At 40.0% G+C, this 21,006-nt stretch overlaps 1 protein-coding gene across 5 annotated transcripts in view; it reads left to right on the top strand.

Annotated features, from left to right (window-relative positions):
- Nucleotides 1-21,006, top strand: part of LOC132395815 (protein CASP-like) — a 739,549-nt gene that overhangs the window by 615,754 nt on the left and 102,789 nt on the right. The window contains exon 24 of one of the 5 annotated variants that reach the window (XR_009512755.1): nt 5,356-5,448. The exons of 1 other annotated variant lie outside the window; for it this stretch is intronic. Coding sequence is in view for 3 of the 4 variants with exons in the window: in XM_059972896.1 (XP_059828879.1) it covers nt 147-195 (49 nt within the window). In the remaining variant the exon portion in view is untranslated. Of the gene's footprint in view, nt 1-146; nt 261-5,355; nt 5,449-21,006 lie in introns of those variants that run through there. 3 more of the 5 variants (XM_059972897.1, XM_059972898.1, XM_059972896.1) reach the window with 3 other exon arrangements.

Genomic DNA, 21,006 nt, shown 5'->3' with positions numbered 1-21,006 from the left:
TCTGTTCCTTTCTGAGGGAACATCTGTCTGAAAAATGTTAACTTTGTGTGATGATGTCCAGGTGCTAATAGCCCAGTATCAGTTTATAAACTCAGACCCATCTTATTGTACAGTTTGAAAAGCCACTGTATTCCTACTTACATCAGGCAGATGCTCGGTTATTCTCTTCCACAGAAGAGGCAGAGGCCTGTGTGATTTGTATTAGCCTGTTGGACATCCTCTCCTCAACAGCCAACCTGATGGGCTTTCCTTCTCTTCCTGTCTTAATTCAGGTAGGCCACTTCAATCTGCTTACACCTTGAATGTGAGTGACTGGGAGCTAGTGATATCCAGCCTCTGTTGCATAATTCAATTGGAATCTTTTCATAGGACATAGGACTTCCATTTGTGTTGTCCTCAACCTCTGGAAACCTTGTTCCTGCCTTTTATCCCACATCTATTTTCTCTTAGTTTAAGCGAAAACAAGACTGAATCTTAGTTGCTCTGAGTTGAATGTATAAATCCCATTTTGTAGGTCAAAACAAGATTTGCTAAAGGATGTAATTGAAATGCTGAATCTTATGGTACATAATACAGAGTTGTATCCTTTTGTGGGCTGAACATCTTCAGCACATTGACACATAATCAATGTGTATCATTTAACTATTTCTCTGCTCATACCTGAACTACTGGATTTCTGAGTTTGAAAATGTTATTTTTCACCATACTCTCCCAAAAGGTCAGTGGCTGATTTAAGGTCTTTTATAGCATCTTCCCTTAGTGGAAATCCTAGGAGCTGAAGACTTGGTGTTAGTAGGCTTCGAAGTGTCTCTCTACTTTCAGTATGTCCTTAGTTGTTAGTGAGATTGATGCCAGGGTAGCACTCTGACTTGGAGGATACACAATTTAGCACATATTCCTGAGAGACACAAATGAGCTAAATGAGTTATTATGGTAATCATGCTTGCTGGTTATATCTGGGTTTTTAAATGCAGATTTAGTTCATGTTAACATATTAACTATCCCTAGCTTCCAGTGGATTATTTATGTCAGTTGCATGTTTCAGATGAATGCACTTAAGTGTTGCAGTTTTTAGATGTGCCTGAAGCTGCGCTTAGCATGCCTTTCTCCACACCCTAGTAAACCCTGGCTTTACTCTATAATGGTGTAGTGAGAAAGCAGGCAGCCTGTACCGTTAGAGAGGTCACAGTGTCTCATGGATGCCCAGGTTTGAAATCTACTCAGAATTTGAATGATTTAGCATCTTGGTACTGATGGTGCCAGGACGAGGTCAGTGAGAACATTAAATCTGACATTAGAATTAGGAGTAGGTGGAGGCTGGCTGCTGTTTGAACTTGTTGTGCCACTCAACAAGATCTTAGCTGATCATACACCTCTTGCTCCATTTCTTGCACTTTCCTCTTTATTTTTTTTTGCTCTCTTAATATCCAGAAATCTTTGGGATTACATTCTAAATAAATTCAATGACTGAGTCCCCAAGCCGTGTTCAGTAGAGAATTCCATAGTGTGTCAACACTGTGAGAGTAAGCGTTCGGCACGAGAAGGGCCAAGATGGCCTGTTTCTGTGCTGTACTTGTTATATAGTTATACTGCTGCTTGCTTTTATCCTATATAGCTTATCACATATTCTGAAACTGTACTCAATGCCTTACATTACTGGGCCAAGGTAAACATTTCTGCTATCCCCTTAAATTCAAACACTGTAGATCCATTCTGTTCTTATATTTGGCCAGCCATTGGTGCAGCAACTCTTGAGGTGATGAACATTGAAGATGCAACCTACTTTGGGTTCAGTCCTCCCTCTCTCTGAAGTTTGCATGTTCTCCCTGTAACCAAGTTGGTGCTCCAGTTTCCTTCCACATCCCAAATATGTACATGTTGATAGGTTAATTGACCATTACAAATCAACCCTTTGTGACAGGCAAATTGGGAAGCTGATGAGAGTAAGAGGAACAATGGAGTGAATGGGGTGATGGAATTGATGAGAACTGGATAAACTTGATGGGACAGATGAATTTCCTGAATGGGTTCAATGACATATATGAAAGCTTGACTTTATTCTGCCCCTTAGTCAAGACTAAACAACCACCAAAAATAACTTCTACTTACTTATTATTGCTTGTGGAATATTATCATCTCATTAATGTTCTGAGAATTTTAATCACACTGCAAACTTTTCATGTTCAGGGAATGTGATATGATAGCTAGGCTGTGCAACAAATGCTGACAACTCCCAGATCCGGAAAATGAATATTGTTTCACCCTTGTATTTTCAGTGACCTTCCTGTGCTCAAAACTGTTGTCTACACATGGTATCATTGTTGGACAGCATGGAGCATGGAGATCATAGACTGCCTGACTAGCCAACGTCATGGAGTTCTAACAGGGGTATATTGATCTCATTCAGAGGAGTGTAACTGTTAAATACCTCATTGTATTAGGAATTGAGCTTCCCTTTAACTCCATAAAGGTTGGTGAATGTTGCTTTGCTCAATTTTGATATGTGCTTGCCCAAGATGAGATTAATACTTGATTTGTTCAATATCTTGATTTGCCTCAGAGCAGAGATAGCACAACTTTTGAAGAGTATATTGTCAAAATGTAACAGCTGAATAAAATTGGAGTAATACTATGATGATGGTGAGAGGAACAAAGAATTGTATGCTAGAATCAGAATCAGGTTTAATATTGCTGGCCATATGTGGTGAAATGTTGTCCTCGGCAGCAGTACATTGCAATACATCATAATAAAAAAGCTATAAATTACAATAAGAAGTATGGTATATATTTTAAAAGTTAAATTAAATAATTATTGCAAAAGGAGTGGAAAAAAATAATGAGATAATGTCCATTCGGAAATCTGATGTCGAACAGGAAGAAGCAGTTCCTGAAACATTGAGTGCATGTCTTCAGGCTTATACCACCTCCTAGATTGTAGCAATGAGGGTGTGGCCCTGGTGATGAGGGTACTTAATGATCAATGCCATGGTGCTGAGGAGGCTAGTGTCTATGATGGAGATGGCTGGGTTTACAACTTTTTTTTAAGCTGTGCAATGGCCCCTCCATACCAGACATGGATGCAACCAGTTAGAATACGTAATGGACGCCCAACATAACGGACAAATCACCCAGTTTTATGCTCTATTTGCTAATGAACGCAGCTTTGTGATGCTGATTTTTTTTTGTGCTGGAAATCAGTGAGTTATACCACAGAAAGAAATTGTAGCCTTTAAATGGCAGAAGTAGCAGTGCTATAATGAGATAGGTTGCATTTATTAGTGGTGAGAACACAGTAGCAGAAGACACGAGGACAAGGGACCAGTGATAAACTGGATCTTTGTGCCAAGAACTTTAATTAACACTTGAGAGCTGAAACTGTGCTGGAACCATATGTCACTGAGGGACTCGAGAAAGCCTCTTATGTACACTGCATTCGCAAAAAACTTACTTGCGGAGGAGCCAGAGACTGAATGGAGAGCTGATCAGCTGAGAATTACTGTCATAATCTGATCTGTGTCATGGTAGGAATTTAAATCCTGACCCACATCTTAAGTTCTTTTTACTTTTTTTAAATTTAACCAATAATTTCATAGACATTCCTTGTAAGTTTTAAAGTCACTGCTTCTCTGCACAGATTGTAGCTGTTTACATTTGTACCAAATGGAGCAGTTGTTGGTTTTTCTTGTTCTGTTGGGGAAGTGGGCCAGAGAATAGCAGATGGAATTTAACTGAGACAAATAAGAGCAATAAGCTAAACCAAGGGCAGGACTTTCACAGTAAATTGCAGGGCCTGGAAAGTGTTGTGGAACTGAAAGACATGGTATATAATACTACAGGTAGAAGGTAGAGACACTGGCAGAAGGGTGGTGAAGAAAGCACTTGGCACACTGGCCTTCAGTTAGGGCACTGAATGTGGAAGTTGGGAAGTCATGTCACAGCTGTGCAAGCTATTGGTGAGACTACATTTGGAGTATTGTGTGAAGTTCTGATCACCCATCTATAGGAATGATGTCATTAAGCTAGGAAGATTCACAAGGATGTGACTGAAGGACTTGAGTTGTGGGAGGCACGGTGTCATAGTGATTAGTGTACAATGCCAGCAATCAGGGTTCAATTCCTAGCGCTGTTTGTATGTTTGCCCTCTGACCACGTGCATTTCCTCTGGGTGCTCTGGTTTCCTCCCACACTCCAATGAAATATGGGTTTGTAGGTTAATTGGTCACGTAGTGTAATTGGGCAGGGCAGAAAGCAGAAGTACCTCAAAATAAATATAAAGAGAAACTTTTTTTTAATTCTTGGAGCATAGTTGGCTGAGGGATGACTTTATAAAGGCATATAAAATCATTAGGGGTAGAGTTAAGGTGAATGGTCACAGTTTTTTTTTTGCCCCAGGCTAGGGGAGTCTGAAACTAAAGGGAATAGGTTTAAATCAGAGGGGAAAGATTTAAAAGGACTTAAAGTTTTTCATATACAGGCTGAGGATTATCTGAAACAAGCTACCAGAGGAAGCTTTAGAGGTGGATACAATTATGATGTTTAAAAGATGTTTGAACAGCTACATGGAAACAGGTACAGGTCTAGAGCAGGGGTTCTCAATCTTTTTTATGTCATGGAGCAATACCATTAAACAGAGGGCCCATGGAGCCCAGGTTGGGACCCCCTGCCTTAGAAGAATATGGGCTAAGCATAGGCAAATGAAACAAGCTCAGGTAGATAACTTGGTTGACATGGCAAGTTGAACTGGAAGGCCTTTTTTCTGTGCTGTTCAATTCTATGACTTCCATGCTATTACATGTAGCATAAATCATATAGAATCAGGCCCTTTGGCCCATCTAGTCTGATCTGGACCATTTAAATTGCTGAGTCCAGTTGACCTGCACCCGGACCTTAGCCCTCCTTACCCTTTCCTTCCATGTACCTATCTAAGCTTTTCTTAAACTTTGAAACCAAGCTTTCTTGCACCACTTATGCTGGCAGCTCATAACAAACTCTCAAAGCCCTCTGAGTGAAGAAGTTTCTCCTTAAATTCCCCTTAAATATTTCACCTTTCACCCTTAACCCATGACCTCTACTTCTAGTCCCACCCTAGTTGTTTGCATCTCAAAATTTACAATGTAAAGGACCCTGCAAGGTAGTGCTAAACTATTCCCGTGATCACAAGGTCTTAACAAGTCCTTACAAATTATGCTTATAACTTTGGGTTAGAAGTTGCTGAATACATAATACATATTTATTTGTGTAGGAGCTATCCTCAAGTAAATTTTATGTTTTGTTGTGTGACTAGTTTATTCTAATTTGTGCATTAATGAATTGTAATCTTACTGTTTTGATCTTTTCCTCTGTTTATTTCTGCAGTACATCAAGAGCAAGAAATGGTGTTGATTAATGCTTCTACTGGTACATCTCCAGTCTGCTGACATGGTCCACATCTGCCTTCCATCAATCTTTGTCTGCAGTTACACTTCTGTATTTTTTCTTCAGCTAGTTTGTCGTGTTGAAAACACCATCCATTATTATAAAGTGGTTTTTAGTTGTGAAATTAAACTGGATCATATTTGAAAGTGTAATATCATCCTTGCCTTGCAGAATTCTAAGTTCATCTGCAGAAATTAAGCATTAAGCAAAAACAATAACAGGGAAGTATGGTTTAAAGAGAATTAATATATCCAAGGTTTGCCATGCACTGGATATAGTAGGGAAAGGTATTGCAGAAGGAACCACTGTGAGTGTTTTGTTACCCAGTCTGTACATTATGCTAAAGGGGCTTGAACTAGTAAATATTTTCTGTATAAAATCTTTATTGCTGGTGTGGGCTCAAAGCATCATCAAATTGTATCTCTTTTTATTGATTAGGATAAGAATGATGTTTAGTTTATATTAGGGAATCTGTTAAATATTAATTTAATGTTTCACGTTCTTTTCCAAGTTAAAGTTCATGATGGTTACAGTTTTGGGCACATTTTCTACTTTCACAGTCTGTATGCTTACAATAATTTAATAATATTTTCCACATCCTTTCTTGTAAGTCAAAGGAAAAAAAATTGCATTTGCATAATGTTTTTGGTTTAATCTACCCAATAATGCAGTGAATTCAATGAAGAAGCTATAAATTGCAAAGATTCATTGTATGTGAGTGTATACGTCAGCAATACTTGGTAAATTGGTTCATTATTGTCACGTATCGAGGTACATTGAAAAAGCTCGTTTTGCATGTTCTGCATACAAATTATTTTATCATCAGTACATTGAGGTAGTAGAAAGGAAAACAGTGACCAAATGCAGATTGCTGTTACAGATACAGAGACAGTACAGTGCAGTGCCGGCAGAGAATAAGGTACAACACTATGACAAGGTTGACAGTGAAGTCAATAGTATTATACTATTCAGTTGTCTTATGTCAGCAGGATAGAAGCTGGTCCTGAATTTGGTGGTATATGCTTTCAGGCTTCTGTAACTCTCTCTGATGAGAAGGGCAATATGAAAGAATGTGTGTGAGGACTTTGATAATATTGGCTGAATTACTGAGGCAGTGAGTAGTGTAGCCAGAGTCCATGGAGGTTGGCTTCTGTAATGTGCTGAGTTATGTCCATGACTCTTCGCAGTTTCTTGTAGTCTTGGGCAGTGCATTTGCCATACCAAGTTTTAATGCTTCTGAATAGGATGCTTTCTATGGTACAAAATTAGAATTGGTGAGGCTCAAAGGGAATAGAAAATTTCTTTAGCATCCTGAGGCACTGGTGAGTTTTCTTGACTATATGGTTGAACCATCACAGTCTATTGGGGATGTTTACTCCTAGGAACTTGAAGCTCCAATATGCTCATTCACAGTACCATTGATGTAGACAGGAGTGTATGCAGTGCCCCGCTTCCTGAAGTCAACTCTTAGTTTTGCTGACATTGAGGGAAGGGTTGTCATATCACTAAGCTCTCTATCTCCTTCCTGTACTCCAAGTAATCGTTTTTTAAGATTTCACCCACTACGGTGAAAACTTGTAGATGGAGATGGAGCAGAATCTGGCCACTCGGTAGAGAGTGCTCAGTGAGTAGAGTTGAGAATGCAGCTTCATGGGGCACCAGTGTTGAGGGTAATTGTAACAGAGTTGTTACTGCCTATCCTGACTGATTGCAAACTATTGGTCAGGAAGTCAAGGATCCAGTTGCAAAAGGAAGTACTGAGTTGGAGACAGGGACCACATCACCTTGAATTTTGCCATAGCCTTGGAGAGGGATGGGAGTAGATGGTATGGGAAAGTATTTAATTGGAGGAGTCTGATTTGTGATGCTGTTAGGGAGGAACCTGAGAGCAGAAGTTGGGAACAGAAGTATTTAGAGAAATGCATAATGGAAATGTGGAGGTTGTTTGGGGTTGCATGGGGTTCTCGATAAGTTTGTCCCAGGGAGAGGATGGTCGGGTGAAGAAACATGGTTGACAAGAGATGTGAGACATCCCGTCAAGAGGAAGAAAGAAACTTACTTAAGGTTCAGGAAACAAGGATCAGGCAGCTCTCAAGAGAGTTATGAGGTAGCCAGGAAGGAAATTATGAATGGACTTAGGAAGCTAGAAGAGGACGTGAGAAGGGCTTGGAGGGTAGGATTAAGGAAAATACCTTTTGCCAAACTCAGGTTGGAGGAGCAACACCTCATATACGGTCTGGGTAGTCTCCATCCTCTTGGTATGAACATTGAATTCTCCAACTTCCGGTAATGCCTTCCCTCCCCCTTCCCCGATCCCACTTTCACTCTCTCTTCTAGCTGCCTATCACCTCTCTCATGACTCTGCCTTCTTCTACTACCCATAGTGCTTTCCTCTGACTGGTTTTCCACCCTCCCCCCACCTTCTTTATGGGGCCCCCGCCCCCTCCTTCTTCAGTCCTGACGAAGGGTCTCGGCCCAAAATGTTGACTGCTCATTTCAACGGATGCTACCCGACCTGCTGAGTTCATCCAGCTTGTTTGTATGTGTTGATTTGACCACAGCATCTGCAGTATACTTTGTGTTTGGAAAATATCTTGGTGTTTGGAGATGAAAAAAATAAGCTTAAAGCTATTTGATCAATACATTTAACATTAAAACAGAGAACTTGTGTTTTGAAATGCTATGTATGGTGGCCTACAAAACCAAGTTTTTCACTGAATTTTGGTATATGTGACAATAATAAATCAATCCAAGTTAGCCTAATATTGCCTGGGAAATTGTGCTTTAGATTACTTGTCTCCATAAACCAAGAAGAGGTGCCATGTTTGGTAGATCTAACCAGTGCAGATAGAGGTAAAGAAATAGTAGTAAGCCTGGAGAAATAAGTCCTGGAATTAACTGTACCATACTCCTGAAATCCTGTACATTAATAAATATTGCAACACTTTACAAAACAGCCTTTGAAAAAAATGTTAGTAAAGAAGTTGTGTCTTAACCGGTGTGCAAGAATAGATTTGAAAGAAGAGTTTGGAACCTTGAAAGTTGTGCTCACACTGTTGAATTGGCAAATAAATTATGAAATCAGTCTCCTGTCAGATTAAGTAATTGCTTGCACTGTAACCAACATAAACTTTGCTTTTAATCTTTCATTGTTGCCTTGTCTACTTGCTCAGATAAAAAGGATACAGCTTCTGTTAATGGTAGAGGCGGTATATTTAAAATTTCTGTGACAAAGGGTATACTAAAAATGTGTATGGTCAGTCTAAACATCAAAGTCTGAGAGGTGAAAGACAATTTGTTTTTATTCCACTTTCTGCCCTGATCATGTGTTGCACTCAAAAAAAGTTCTACTTCCAAGATGTTTAAGTTACACATTTCTTCAGCTTGTTTCAGTGACCATTCAACTTAGCTGTACTGTTACTGCCCAACCTGGAAGAAAATTCTTTTTTGTTAAATCCTGATTTTTGATTTTTTAAATGTGACCTCAAGCATCCCATCTCCCAACAATTCATAATTTGATTTGCAGCTCACTTGCCATTTTCTCTATCCTTTCTCGAGCTTTTTCATTTTTCTTTATTTGTTCAGACCCAATAACGCTGCATGTCTGAAGGACATAAGCTTTTACAGTGGTTTATAATCGGTGCCAGTTTTTTAAAAGGTTTATTTAAGTATAGGACATAAATGATAGTAAGATTTGTCTCCAGGTAGTTGTTTAGGTGTTTGGATGAGAATCAAAAACACTGCCAACACTGGAAATCTGAAATAAAAAACAATCAATGGTGGAATTATTCAGTGTGCTCGGCAGTGTGCTGTGGAAAGATTGAGTTCACATTTCAAGTTGAAGACCCTTCACTGGAATTGAATTTGCATTTCTGAGTAAAGACCTCTCTACAGATGCTGCCAATCTGCTGAATGTTTCCAACATTTTCTGTTTCTGTCTCTGGACTCTAGTCCAGAAATCTAAAAGTTTCTACAATCTACATCTCTCCTGTCACTTATTTACAATTTAAAATTAATTACAATTAAACATGTTTACTCCTGATTGTTCATGGAACATTAAACTATTTCTGATTATGCAATGGGTTAAAAATAGTATGTGTTCAATTTGGGGAAGGCCATATTTACTGAAGTGACTTGAAAAAGTGGATTGGAAACTACTACTTGAAGGTATACAATGAGAGGAAGGGAGGGATTCAGAGAGCTCCTGGTGTTCAGAGCAAAGTATATTTTTGTAGAATACTGATGGTAATTCAATTCTGGAAAGGCACTTCAGATGAGGCAAAAAGGGAGCTAATACCAGCAATCAATACTGTAGAAATCCAGGAGTATGTAGAAAGTGCAGGGGATGGAAGTAAAGCAGAAGCTAGAGCATATGATAAAGGATTGGAAAATGAAACTTAAGTACCCCAAAGATGTTTCATTAATAGAGCAATAATGAGATAACTGAATTGCATTAGGCCTAATGTTTCAAATTCAGCAAACACTATAAAATGAAAAATGTCCATTGCAGATTACATAAGTGAAATGTTTCAGGACAGTGTTGTTTATCATTTACATAATGGACAATTTCAAAGTAGTTTCAGTTAAGTTCCTTTTCCTTGTGTGCTGAGGTATCTCTGTAGAAACATAGAAAACCTACTGCACAATACAGGCCCTTCGGCCCACGAAGTTGTGCCAAACATTTCCCTACCTTAGAAATTACTAGGGTTACCCATAGCCCTCTATTTTTCTAAGCTCCATGTACCTATGCAGAAGTCTCTTAAAAAACCCTATTGTATCCGCCTTCACCACCGCGCCAGCAGCCCATTCCACGCACTCACCACTCTCTGCCTAAAAAACTTACCCCTGACATCTCCTCTGTACCTACTCCCCAGCACCTTAAACCTGTGCCCTCTTGTGGCAGCCAATTCAGCCCTGGGAAAAAGCTTCTGACTATCCACACAATCAATGCATCTCTATCGGGTCACCTCTCATCCTTCGTTATACACCATTATCAAGTCAACTCTCATCCTTCATTATACATCTCTATCAGGTCACCTCTCATCCTTCATTATACATCTCTATCAGGTCACCTCTCATCCTTCATTATACATCTCTATCAGGACACCTCTCATCCTTCATTATACATCTCTATCAGGTCACCTCTCATCCTTCGTTATACATCTCTATCAGGACACCTCTCATCCTTCATTATTCATCTCTATCAGGTCACCTCTCATCCTTCATTATACATCTCTATCAGGTCACCTCTAATCCTTCGTTATACACCATTATCAGGTCACCTCTAATCCTTCGTTATACACCATTATCAGGTCACCTCTGATCCTTCTTTATACATCTCTATTAGGTCACCTCTGATCCTTCATTATACATCTCTATCGGGTCACCTCTCATCCTTCGTTATACATCTCTATCGGGTCACCTCTCATCCTTCATTATACACCATTATCAAGTCAACTCTCATCCTTCATTATACATCTCTATCGGGTCACCTCTCATCCTTCGTTATACATCTCTATCGGGTCACCTCTCATCCTTCATTATACACCATTATCAAGTCAACTCTCATCCTTCATTATACATCTCTATCAGGTCACCTCTCATCATTATACATCTCTATCAGGTCACCTCTCATCCTTCATTATACATCTCTATCAGGACACCTCTCATCCTTCATTATACATCTCTATCAGGTCACCTCTCATCCTTCGTTATACATCTCTATCAGGTCACCTCTCATCCTTCGTTATACATCTCTATCAGGACACCTCTCATCCTTCATTATACATCTCTATCAGGTCACCTCTCATCCTTCATTATACATCTCTATCAGGTCACCTCTAATACTTCGTTATACACCGTTATCAGGTCACCTCTAATCCTTCGTTATACACCATTATCAGGTCACCTCTGATCCTTCTTTATACATCTCTATTAGGTCACCTCTGATCCTTCATTATACACCATTATCGGGTCACCTCTCATCCTTCATTATACATCTATATCAGGTCACCTCTCATCCTTCATTATACATCTCTATCAGGTCACCTCTCATCCATCCTTATACTCCATTATCGGGTCACCTCTCATCCTTCATTATACACTATTATCAGGTCACCTCTCATCCTTCGTTATACACCATTATCAGGTCACCTCTCATCCTTCGTTATACACCATTATCAGGTCACCTCTCATCCTTCATTATACATCTCTATCAGGTCACCTCTCATCCATCCTTATACTCCATTATCGGGTCACCTCTAATCCTTCATTATACATCTCTATCAGGTCACCTCTCATCCTTCATTATACACCATTATCAGGTCACCTCTCATTCTTCGTTATACATCTCTATCAGGTCACCTCTCATCCTTCGTTATACATCTCTATCAGGTCACCTCTCATCCTTCATTATACATCTCTATCAGGTCACCTCTCATCCTTCATTATACACCATTATCAGGTCACCTCTCATCCTTCATTATACATTTCTATTAGGTCACCTCTCATCCTTCATTATACATCTCTATCAGGTCACCTCTCATCCATCCTTATACTCCATTATCGGGTCACCTCTCATCCTTCATTATACACTATTATCAGGTCACCTCTCATCCTTCGTTATACACCATTATCAGGTCACCTCTCATCCTTCGTTATACACCATTATCAGGTCACCTCTCATCCTTCCTTATACATCTCTATCAGGTCACCTCTCATCCATCCTTATACTCCATTATCAGGTCACCTCTCATTCTTCGTTATACATCTCTATCAGGTCACCTCTCATCCTTCGTTATACATCTCTATCAGGTCACCTCTCATCCTTCATTATACATCTCTATCAGGTCACCTCTCATCCTTCATTATACACCATTATCAGGTCACCTCTCATCCTTCATTATACATTTCTATTAGGTCACCTCTCATCCTTCATTATACATTTCTATTAGGTCACCTCTCATCCTTCATTATACATCATTATCAGGTCACCTCTCATCCTTCGTTATACACCATTATCGGGTCACCTCTCATCCTTCGTTATACATCATTATCGGGTCACCACTCATCCTTCATAATACATCTCTATCAGGTCACCTCTCATCCTTCCTTATACATCTCTATCAGGTCACCTCTCATCCTTCGTTATAAACCATTATCGGGTCACCTCTCATCCTTCATTATACATCTCTATCAGGTCACCTCTCATCCTTCGTTCTACATCTCTATCGGGTCACCTCTCATCCTTCGTTATACACCATTATCAGGTCACCTCTCATCCCTCATTATACATCTCTATCAGGTCACCTCTCATCCTTCGTTATACATCTCTATCAGGTCACCTCTCATCCTTCATTATACATCTCTATCAGGTCACCTCTCATCCATCGTTATATTCCATTATCAGGTCACCTCTCATCCTTCGTTATACACCATTATCAGGTCACCTCTCATCCTTCAATATACATCTCTATCAGGTCACCTCTCATCCATCGTTATATTCCATTATCAGGTCACCTCTCATCCTTCGTTATACATCTCTATCAGGTCACCTCTCATCCCTCATTATACATCTCTATCAGGTCAGCTCTCATCCTTCGTTATACATCTCTATCAGGTCACCTCTCATCCTTCGTTATACACCATTATCGGGATACCTCTCATCCTTCATTATACATCTCTATCAGGTCACCTCTCATCCTTCGTTATACATCTCTATCAGGTCACCTCTCATCCTTCATTATACATCTCTATCAGGTCACCTCTCATCCTTCATTATACATCTATATCAGGTCACCTCTCATTCTTCATTATACATCTCTATCAGGTCACCTCTCATCCTTCATTATACATCTCTATCAGATCACCTCTCAGCCTTCGTTATACATCTCTATCAGGTCACCACTCATCCTTCATTATACATCTCTATCAGATCACCTCTCAGCCTTCGTTATACATCTCTATCAGGTCACCTCTCATCCTTCATTATACATCTCTATCAGGTCACCTCTAATACTTCGTTATACACCGTTATCAGGTCACCTCTAATCCTTCGTTATACACCATTATCAGGTCACCTCTGATCCTTCTTTATACATCTCTATTAGGTCACCTCTGATCCTTCTTTATACATCTCTATTAGGTCACCTCTGATCCTTCATTATACACCATTATCGGGTCACCTCTCATCCTTCATTATACATCTATATCAGGTCACCTCTCATTCTTCATTATACATCTCTATCAGGTCACCTCTCATCCTTCATTATACACTATTATCAGGTCACCTTTCATCCTTCGTTATACACCATTATCAGGTCACCTCTCATCCTTCATTATACACCATTATCAGGTCACCTCTCATCCTTCGTTATACACCATTATCAGGTCACCTCTCATCCTTCATTATACACCATTATCAGGTCACCTCTCATCCATCCTTATACTCCATTATCGGGTCACCTCTAATCCTTCATTATACATCTCTATCAGGTCACCTCTCATCCTTCGTTATACACCATTATCAGGTCACCTCTCATCCTTCATTATACATCTCTATCAGGTCACCTCTTATCCTTCATTATATATCTCTATCAGGTCACCTCTCATCCTTCATTATACACCATTATCAGGTCACCTCTCATTCTTCGTTATACATCTCTATCAGGTCACCTCTCATCCTTCGTTATACATTTCTATCAGGTCACCTCTCATCCTTCATTATACATCTCTATCAGGTCACCTCTCATCCTTCATTATACACCATTATTAGGTCACCTCTCATCCTTCATTATACATCTCTATCAGGTCACCTCTCATCATTATACATCTCTATCGGGTCACCTCTCATCCTTCATTATACACCATTATCAGGTCACCTCTCATTCTTCGTTATACATCTCTAACAGGTCACCTCTCATCCCTCATTATACATCTCTATCAGGTCACCTCTCATCCTTCGTTATACATCTCTATCAGGTCACCTCTCATCCTTCATTATACATCTCTATCAGGTCACCTCTCATCCTTCATTATACACCATTATCAGGTCACCTCTCATCCTTCATTATACATCTCTATCAGGTCACCTCTCATCCTTCATTATACATCTCTATCGGGTCACCTCTCATCCTTCATTATACACCATTATCAGGTCACCACTCATTCTTCGTTATACATCTCTATCAGGTCACCTCTCATCCTTCGTTATACATCTCTATCAGGTCACCTCTCATCCTTCATTATACATTTCTATTAGGTCACCTCTCATCCTTCATTATACATTTCTATTAGGTCACCTCTCATCCTTCATTATACATCATTATCAGGTCACCTCTCATCCTTCGTTATACACCATTATCGGGTCACCACTCATCCTTCATAATACATCTCTATCAGGTCACCTCTCATCCTTCCTTATACATCTCTATCAGGTCACCTCTCATCCTTCGTTATAAACCATTATCGGGTCACCTCTCATCCTTCATTATACATCTCTATCAGGTCACCTCTCATCCTTCGTTATACATCTCTATCGGGTCACCTCTCATCCTTCGTTATACACCATTATCAGGTCACCTCTCATCCTTCATTATACATCTCTATCAGGTCACCTCTCATCCCTCATTATACATCTCTATCAGGTCACCTCTCATCCTTCGTTATACATCTCTATCAGGTCACCTCTCATCCTTCATTATACATCTCTATCAGGTCACCTCTCATCCATCGTTATATTCCATTATCAGGTCACCTCTCATCCTTCGTTATACACCATTATCAGGTCACCTCTCATCCTTCAATATACATCTCTATCAGGTCACCTCTCATCCATCGTTATATTCCATTATCAGGTCACCTCTCATCCTTCGTTATACATCTCTATCAGGTCACCTCTCATCCCTCATTATACATCTCTATCAGGTCACCTCTCATCCTTCGTTATACACCATTATCGGGATACCTCTCATCCTTCATTATACATCTCTATCAGGTCACCTCTCATCCTTCGTTATACATCTCTATCAGGTCACCTCTCATCCTTCATTATACATCTCTATCAGGTCACCTCTCATCCTTCATTATACATCTATATCAGGTCACCTCTCATTCTTCATTATACATCTCTATCAGGTCACCTCTCATCCTTCATTATACATCTCTATCAGATCACCTCTCAGCCTTCGTTATACATCTCTATCAGGTCACCACTCATCCTTCATTATACATCTCTATCAGATCACCTCTCAGCCTTCGTTATACATCTCTATCAGGTCACCTCTCATCCTTCATTATACATCTCTATCAGGTCACCTCTAATACTTCGTTATACACCGTTATCAGGTCACCTCTAATCCTTCGTTATACACCATTATCAGGTCACCTCTGATCCTTCTTTATACATCTCTATTAGGTCACCTCTGATCCTTCATTATACACCATTATCAGGTCACCTCTCATCCTTCATTATACACCATTATCAGGTCACCTCTCATCCTTCGTTATACATCATTATCAGGTCACCTCTCATCCTTCATTATACATCTCTATCAGGTCACCTCTCATCCATCCTTATACTCCATTATCGGGTCACCTCTCATCCTTCATTATACACTATTATCAGGTCACCTCTCATCCTTCGTTATACACCATTATCAGGTCACCTCTCATCCTTCGTTATACACCATTATCAGGTCACCTCTCATCCTTCATTATACATCTCTATCAGGTCACCTCTCATCCATCGTTATATTCCATTATCAGGTCACCTCTCATCCTTCATTATACATCTCTATCAGGTCACCACTCATCCTTCATTATACATCTCTATCAGATCACCTCTCAGCCTTCATTATACATCTCTATCAGATCACCTCTCAGCCTTCGTTATACATCTCTATCAGGTCACCTCTCATCCTTCATTATACATCTCTATCAGGTCACCTCTAATACTTCGTTATACACCGTTATCAGGTCACCTCTAATCCTTCGTTATACACCATTATCAGGTCACCTCTGATCCTTATTTATACATCTCTATTAGGTCACCTCTGATCCTTCATTATACACCATTATCGGGTCACCTCTCATCCTTCATTATACATCTATATCAGGTCACCTCTCATTCTTCATTATACATCTCTATCAGGTCACCTCTCATCCTTCATTATACACTATTATCAGGTCACCTTTCATCCTTCGTTATACACCATTATCAGGTCACCTCTCATCCTTCATTATACACCATTATCAGGTCACCTCTCATCCTTCGTTATACACCATTATCAGGTCACCTCTCATCCTTCGTTATACACCATTATCAGGTCACCTCTCATCCTTCATTATACATCTCTATCAGGTCACCTCTCATCCATCCTTATACTCCATTATCGGGTCACCTCTAATCCTTCATTATACATCTCTATCAGGTCACCTCTCATCCTTCATTATACACCATTATCAGGTCACCTCTCATCCTTCATTATACATCTCTATCAGGTCACCTCTTATCCATTATATATCTCTATCAGGTCACCTCTCATCCTTCATTATACACCATTATCAGGTCACCTCTCATCCTTCGTTATACACCATTATCGGGTCACCTCTCATCCTTCGTTATACATCATTATCGGGTCACCGCTCATCCTTCATAATACATCTCTATCAGGTCACCTCTCATCCTTCCTTATACATCTCTATCAGGTCACCTCTCATCCTTCGTTATAAACCATTATCGGGTCACCTCTCATCCTTCATTATACATCTCTATCAGGTCACCTCTCATCCTTCGTTATACATCTCTATCGGGTCACCTCTCATCCTTCGTTATACATCTATATCAGGTCACCTCTCATGCTTCGTTATACATCTCTATCAGGTCACCTCTCATCCTTCATTATACATCTCTATCAGGTCACCTCTCATCCATCGTTATATTCCATTATCAGGTCACCTCTCATCCTTCGTTATACACCATTATCAGGTCACCTCTCATCCTTCATTATACATCTCTATCAGGTCACCTCTCATCCATCGTTATATTCCATTATAAGGTCACCTCTCATCCTTCGTTATACACCATTATCAGGTCACCTCTCATCCTTCATTATACATCTCTATCAGGTCTCCTCTCATCCATCGTTATATTCCATTATCAGGTCACCTCTCATCCTTCGTTATACATCTCTATCAGGTCACCTCTCATCCCTCATTATACATCTCTATCAGGTCACCTCTCATCCTTCGTTATACATCTCCATCAGGTCACCTCTCATCCTTCATTATACATCTCTATCAGGTCACCTCTCATCCTTCGTTATACACCATTATCGGGATAACTCTCATCCTTCATTATACATCTCTATCAGGTCACCTCTCATCCTTCGTTATACATCTCTATCAGGTCACCTCTCATCCTTCATTATAAATCTCTATCAGGTCACCTCATCCTTCATTATACATCTCTATCAGGTCACCACTCATCCTTCGTTATACATCTCTATCAGGTCACCACTCATCCTTCATTATAGATCTCTATCAGATCACCTCTCAGCCTTCGTTATACATCTCTATCGGGTCACCTCTAATACTTCGTTATACACCGTTATCAGGTCACCTCTAATCCTTCGTTATACACCATTATCAGCTCACCTCTGATCCTTCTTTATACATCTCTATTAGGTCACCTCTGATCCTTCATTATACACCATTATCGGGTCACCTCTCATCCTTCATTATACACTATTATCAGGTCACCTTTCATCCTTCGTTATACACCATTATCAGGTCACCTCTCATCCTTCATTATACTCCATTATCAGGTCACCTCTCATCCTTCGTTATACACCATTATCAGGTCACCTCTCATCCTTCATTATACATCTCTATCAGGTCACCTCTCATCCATCCTTATACTCCATTATCGGGTCACCTCTCATCCTTCATTATACACTATTATCAGGTCACCTCTCATCCTTCGTTATACACCATTATCAGGTCACCTCTCATCCTTCGTTATACACCATTATCAGGTCACCTCTCATCCTTCATTATACATCTCTATCAGGTCACCTCTCATCCATCCTTATACTCCATTATCGGGTCACCTCTAATCCTTCATTATACATCTCTATCAGGTCACCTCTCATCCTTCATTATACACCATTATCAGGTCACCTCTCATCCTTCATTATACATCTCTATCAGGTCACCTCTTATCCTTCATTATATATCTCTATCAGGTCACCTCTCATCCTTCATTATACACCATTATCAGGTCACCTCTCATTCTTCGTTATACATCTCTATCAGGTCACCTCTCATCCTTCGTTATACATTTCTATCAGGTCACCTCTCATCCTTCATTATACATCTCTATCAGGTCACCTCTCATCCTTCATTATACACCATTATTAGGTCACCTCTCATCCTTCATTATACATCTCTATCAGGTCACCTCTCATCATTATACATCTCTATCGGGTCACCTCTCATCCTTCATTATACACCATTATCAGGTCACCTCTCATTCTTCATTATACATCTCTATCAGGTCACCTCTCATCCCTCATTATACATCTCTATCAGGTCACCTCTCATCCTTCGTTATACATCTCTATCAGGTCACCTCTCATCCTTCATTATACATCTCTATCAGGTCACCTCTCATCCTTCGTTATACACCATTATCGGGATAACTCTCATCCTTCATTATACATCTCTATCAGGTCACCTCTCATCCTTCGTTATACATCTCTATCAGGTCACCTCTCATCCTTCGTTATACATCTCTATCAGGTCACCTCTCATCCTTCATTGTACATCTCTATCAGGTCACCTCTCATCCATCGTTATATTCCATTATCAGGTCACCTCTCATCCTTCGTTATACACCATTATCAGGTCACCTCTCATCCTTCATTATACATCTCTATCAGGTCACCTCTCATCCATCGTTATATTCCATTATCAGGTCACCTCTCATCCTTCGTTATACACCATTATCAGGTCACCTCTCATCCTTCATTATACATCTCTATCAGGTCACCTCTCATCCATCGTTATACATCTCTATCAGGTCACCTCTCATCCTTCATTATACATCTCTATCAGGTCACCTCTCATCCCTCATTATACATCTCTATCAGGTCACCTCTCATCCTTCGTTATACATCTCTATCAGGTCACCTCTCATCCTTCATTATACATCTCTATCAGGTCACCTCTCATCCTTCGTTATACACCATTTTCGGGATACCTCTCATCCTTCATTATACATCTCTATCAGGTCACCTCTCATCCCTCATTATACATCTCTATCAGGTCACCTCTCATCCTTCGTTATACATCTCTATCAGGTCACCTCTCATCCTTCATTATACATCTCTATCAGGTCACCTCTCATCCTTCGTTATACACCATTTTCGGGATACCTCTCATCCTTCATTATACATCTCTATCAGGTCACCTCTCATCCTTCGTTATACATCTCTATCAGGTCACCTCTCATCCTTCATTATAAATCTCTATCAGGTCACCTCTCATCCTTCATTATACATCTCTATCAGGTCACCACTCATCCTTCATTATACATCTCTATCAGATCACCTCTCAGCCTTCGTTATACATCTCTATCAGGTCACCACTCATCCTTCATTATACATCTCTATCAGATCACCTCTCAGCCTTCGTTATACATCTCTATCAGGTCACCTCTCATCCTTCATTATACATCTCTATCAGGTCACCTCTCATCCTTCGTTATACACCATTATCGGGATACCTCTCATCCTTCATTATACATCTCTATCAGGTCACCTCTCATCCTTCGTTATACATCTCTATCAGGTCACCTCTCATCCTTCATTATACATCTCTATCAGGTCACCTCTCATCCTTCATTATACATCTCTATCAGGTCACCTCTCATCCTTCGTTATACTCCATTATCAGGTCACCTCTCATCCTTCATTATCACCATTATCGGGTCAGCTCTCATCCTTCATTATACATCTATCAGGTCACATCTCATCCTTCGTTATTCCTCTCTATCAGGTCACCTCTCATCCTTCGTTATACATCTCTATCAGGTCACCTCTCATCCTTCATTATTCCTCTCTATCAGGTCACCTCTCATCCTTCGTTATACATCTCTATCAGGTCACCTCTCATCCTTCGTTATACATCTCTATCAGGTCACCTCTCATCCTTCGTTATACACCATTATCAGGTCACCTCTCATCCTTCATTATACCTCTCTATCAGGTCACCTCTCATCCTTCCTTATACATCTCTATCAGGTCACATCTCATCCTTCATTATACATCTCTATCAGGTCACCTCTCATCCTTCGTTATACATCTCTATCAGGTCACCTCTCATCCTTCATTATACATTATCTGGTCACCTCTCATCCTTCATTATACACCATTATCGGATCACCTCTCATCCTTCATTATACATCTCTATCAGGTCACCTCTCATCCTTCATTATACATCATTATCGGGTCACCTCTCATCCTTCATTATACACCATTATCGGATCACCTCTCATCCTTCATTATACATCTCTATCAGGTCACCTCTCAT

This window comes from Hypanus sabinus, chromosome 6 (genome assembly GCF_030144855.1).
Source record: "Hypanus sabinus isolate sHypSab1 chromosome 6, sHypSab1.hap1, whole genome shotgun sequence".
Lineage (NCBI taxonomy): Eukaryota > Metazoa > Chordata > Chondrichthyes > Myliobatiformes > Dasyatidae > Hypanus > Hypanus sabinus.
The sequence above is the reverse complement of the archived record's forward strand: the minus strand, read 5'-3'. Positions and strand labels throughout refer to the sequence as shown.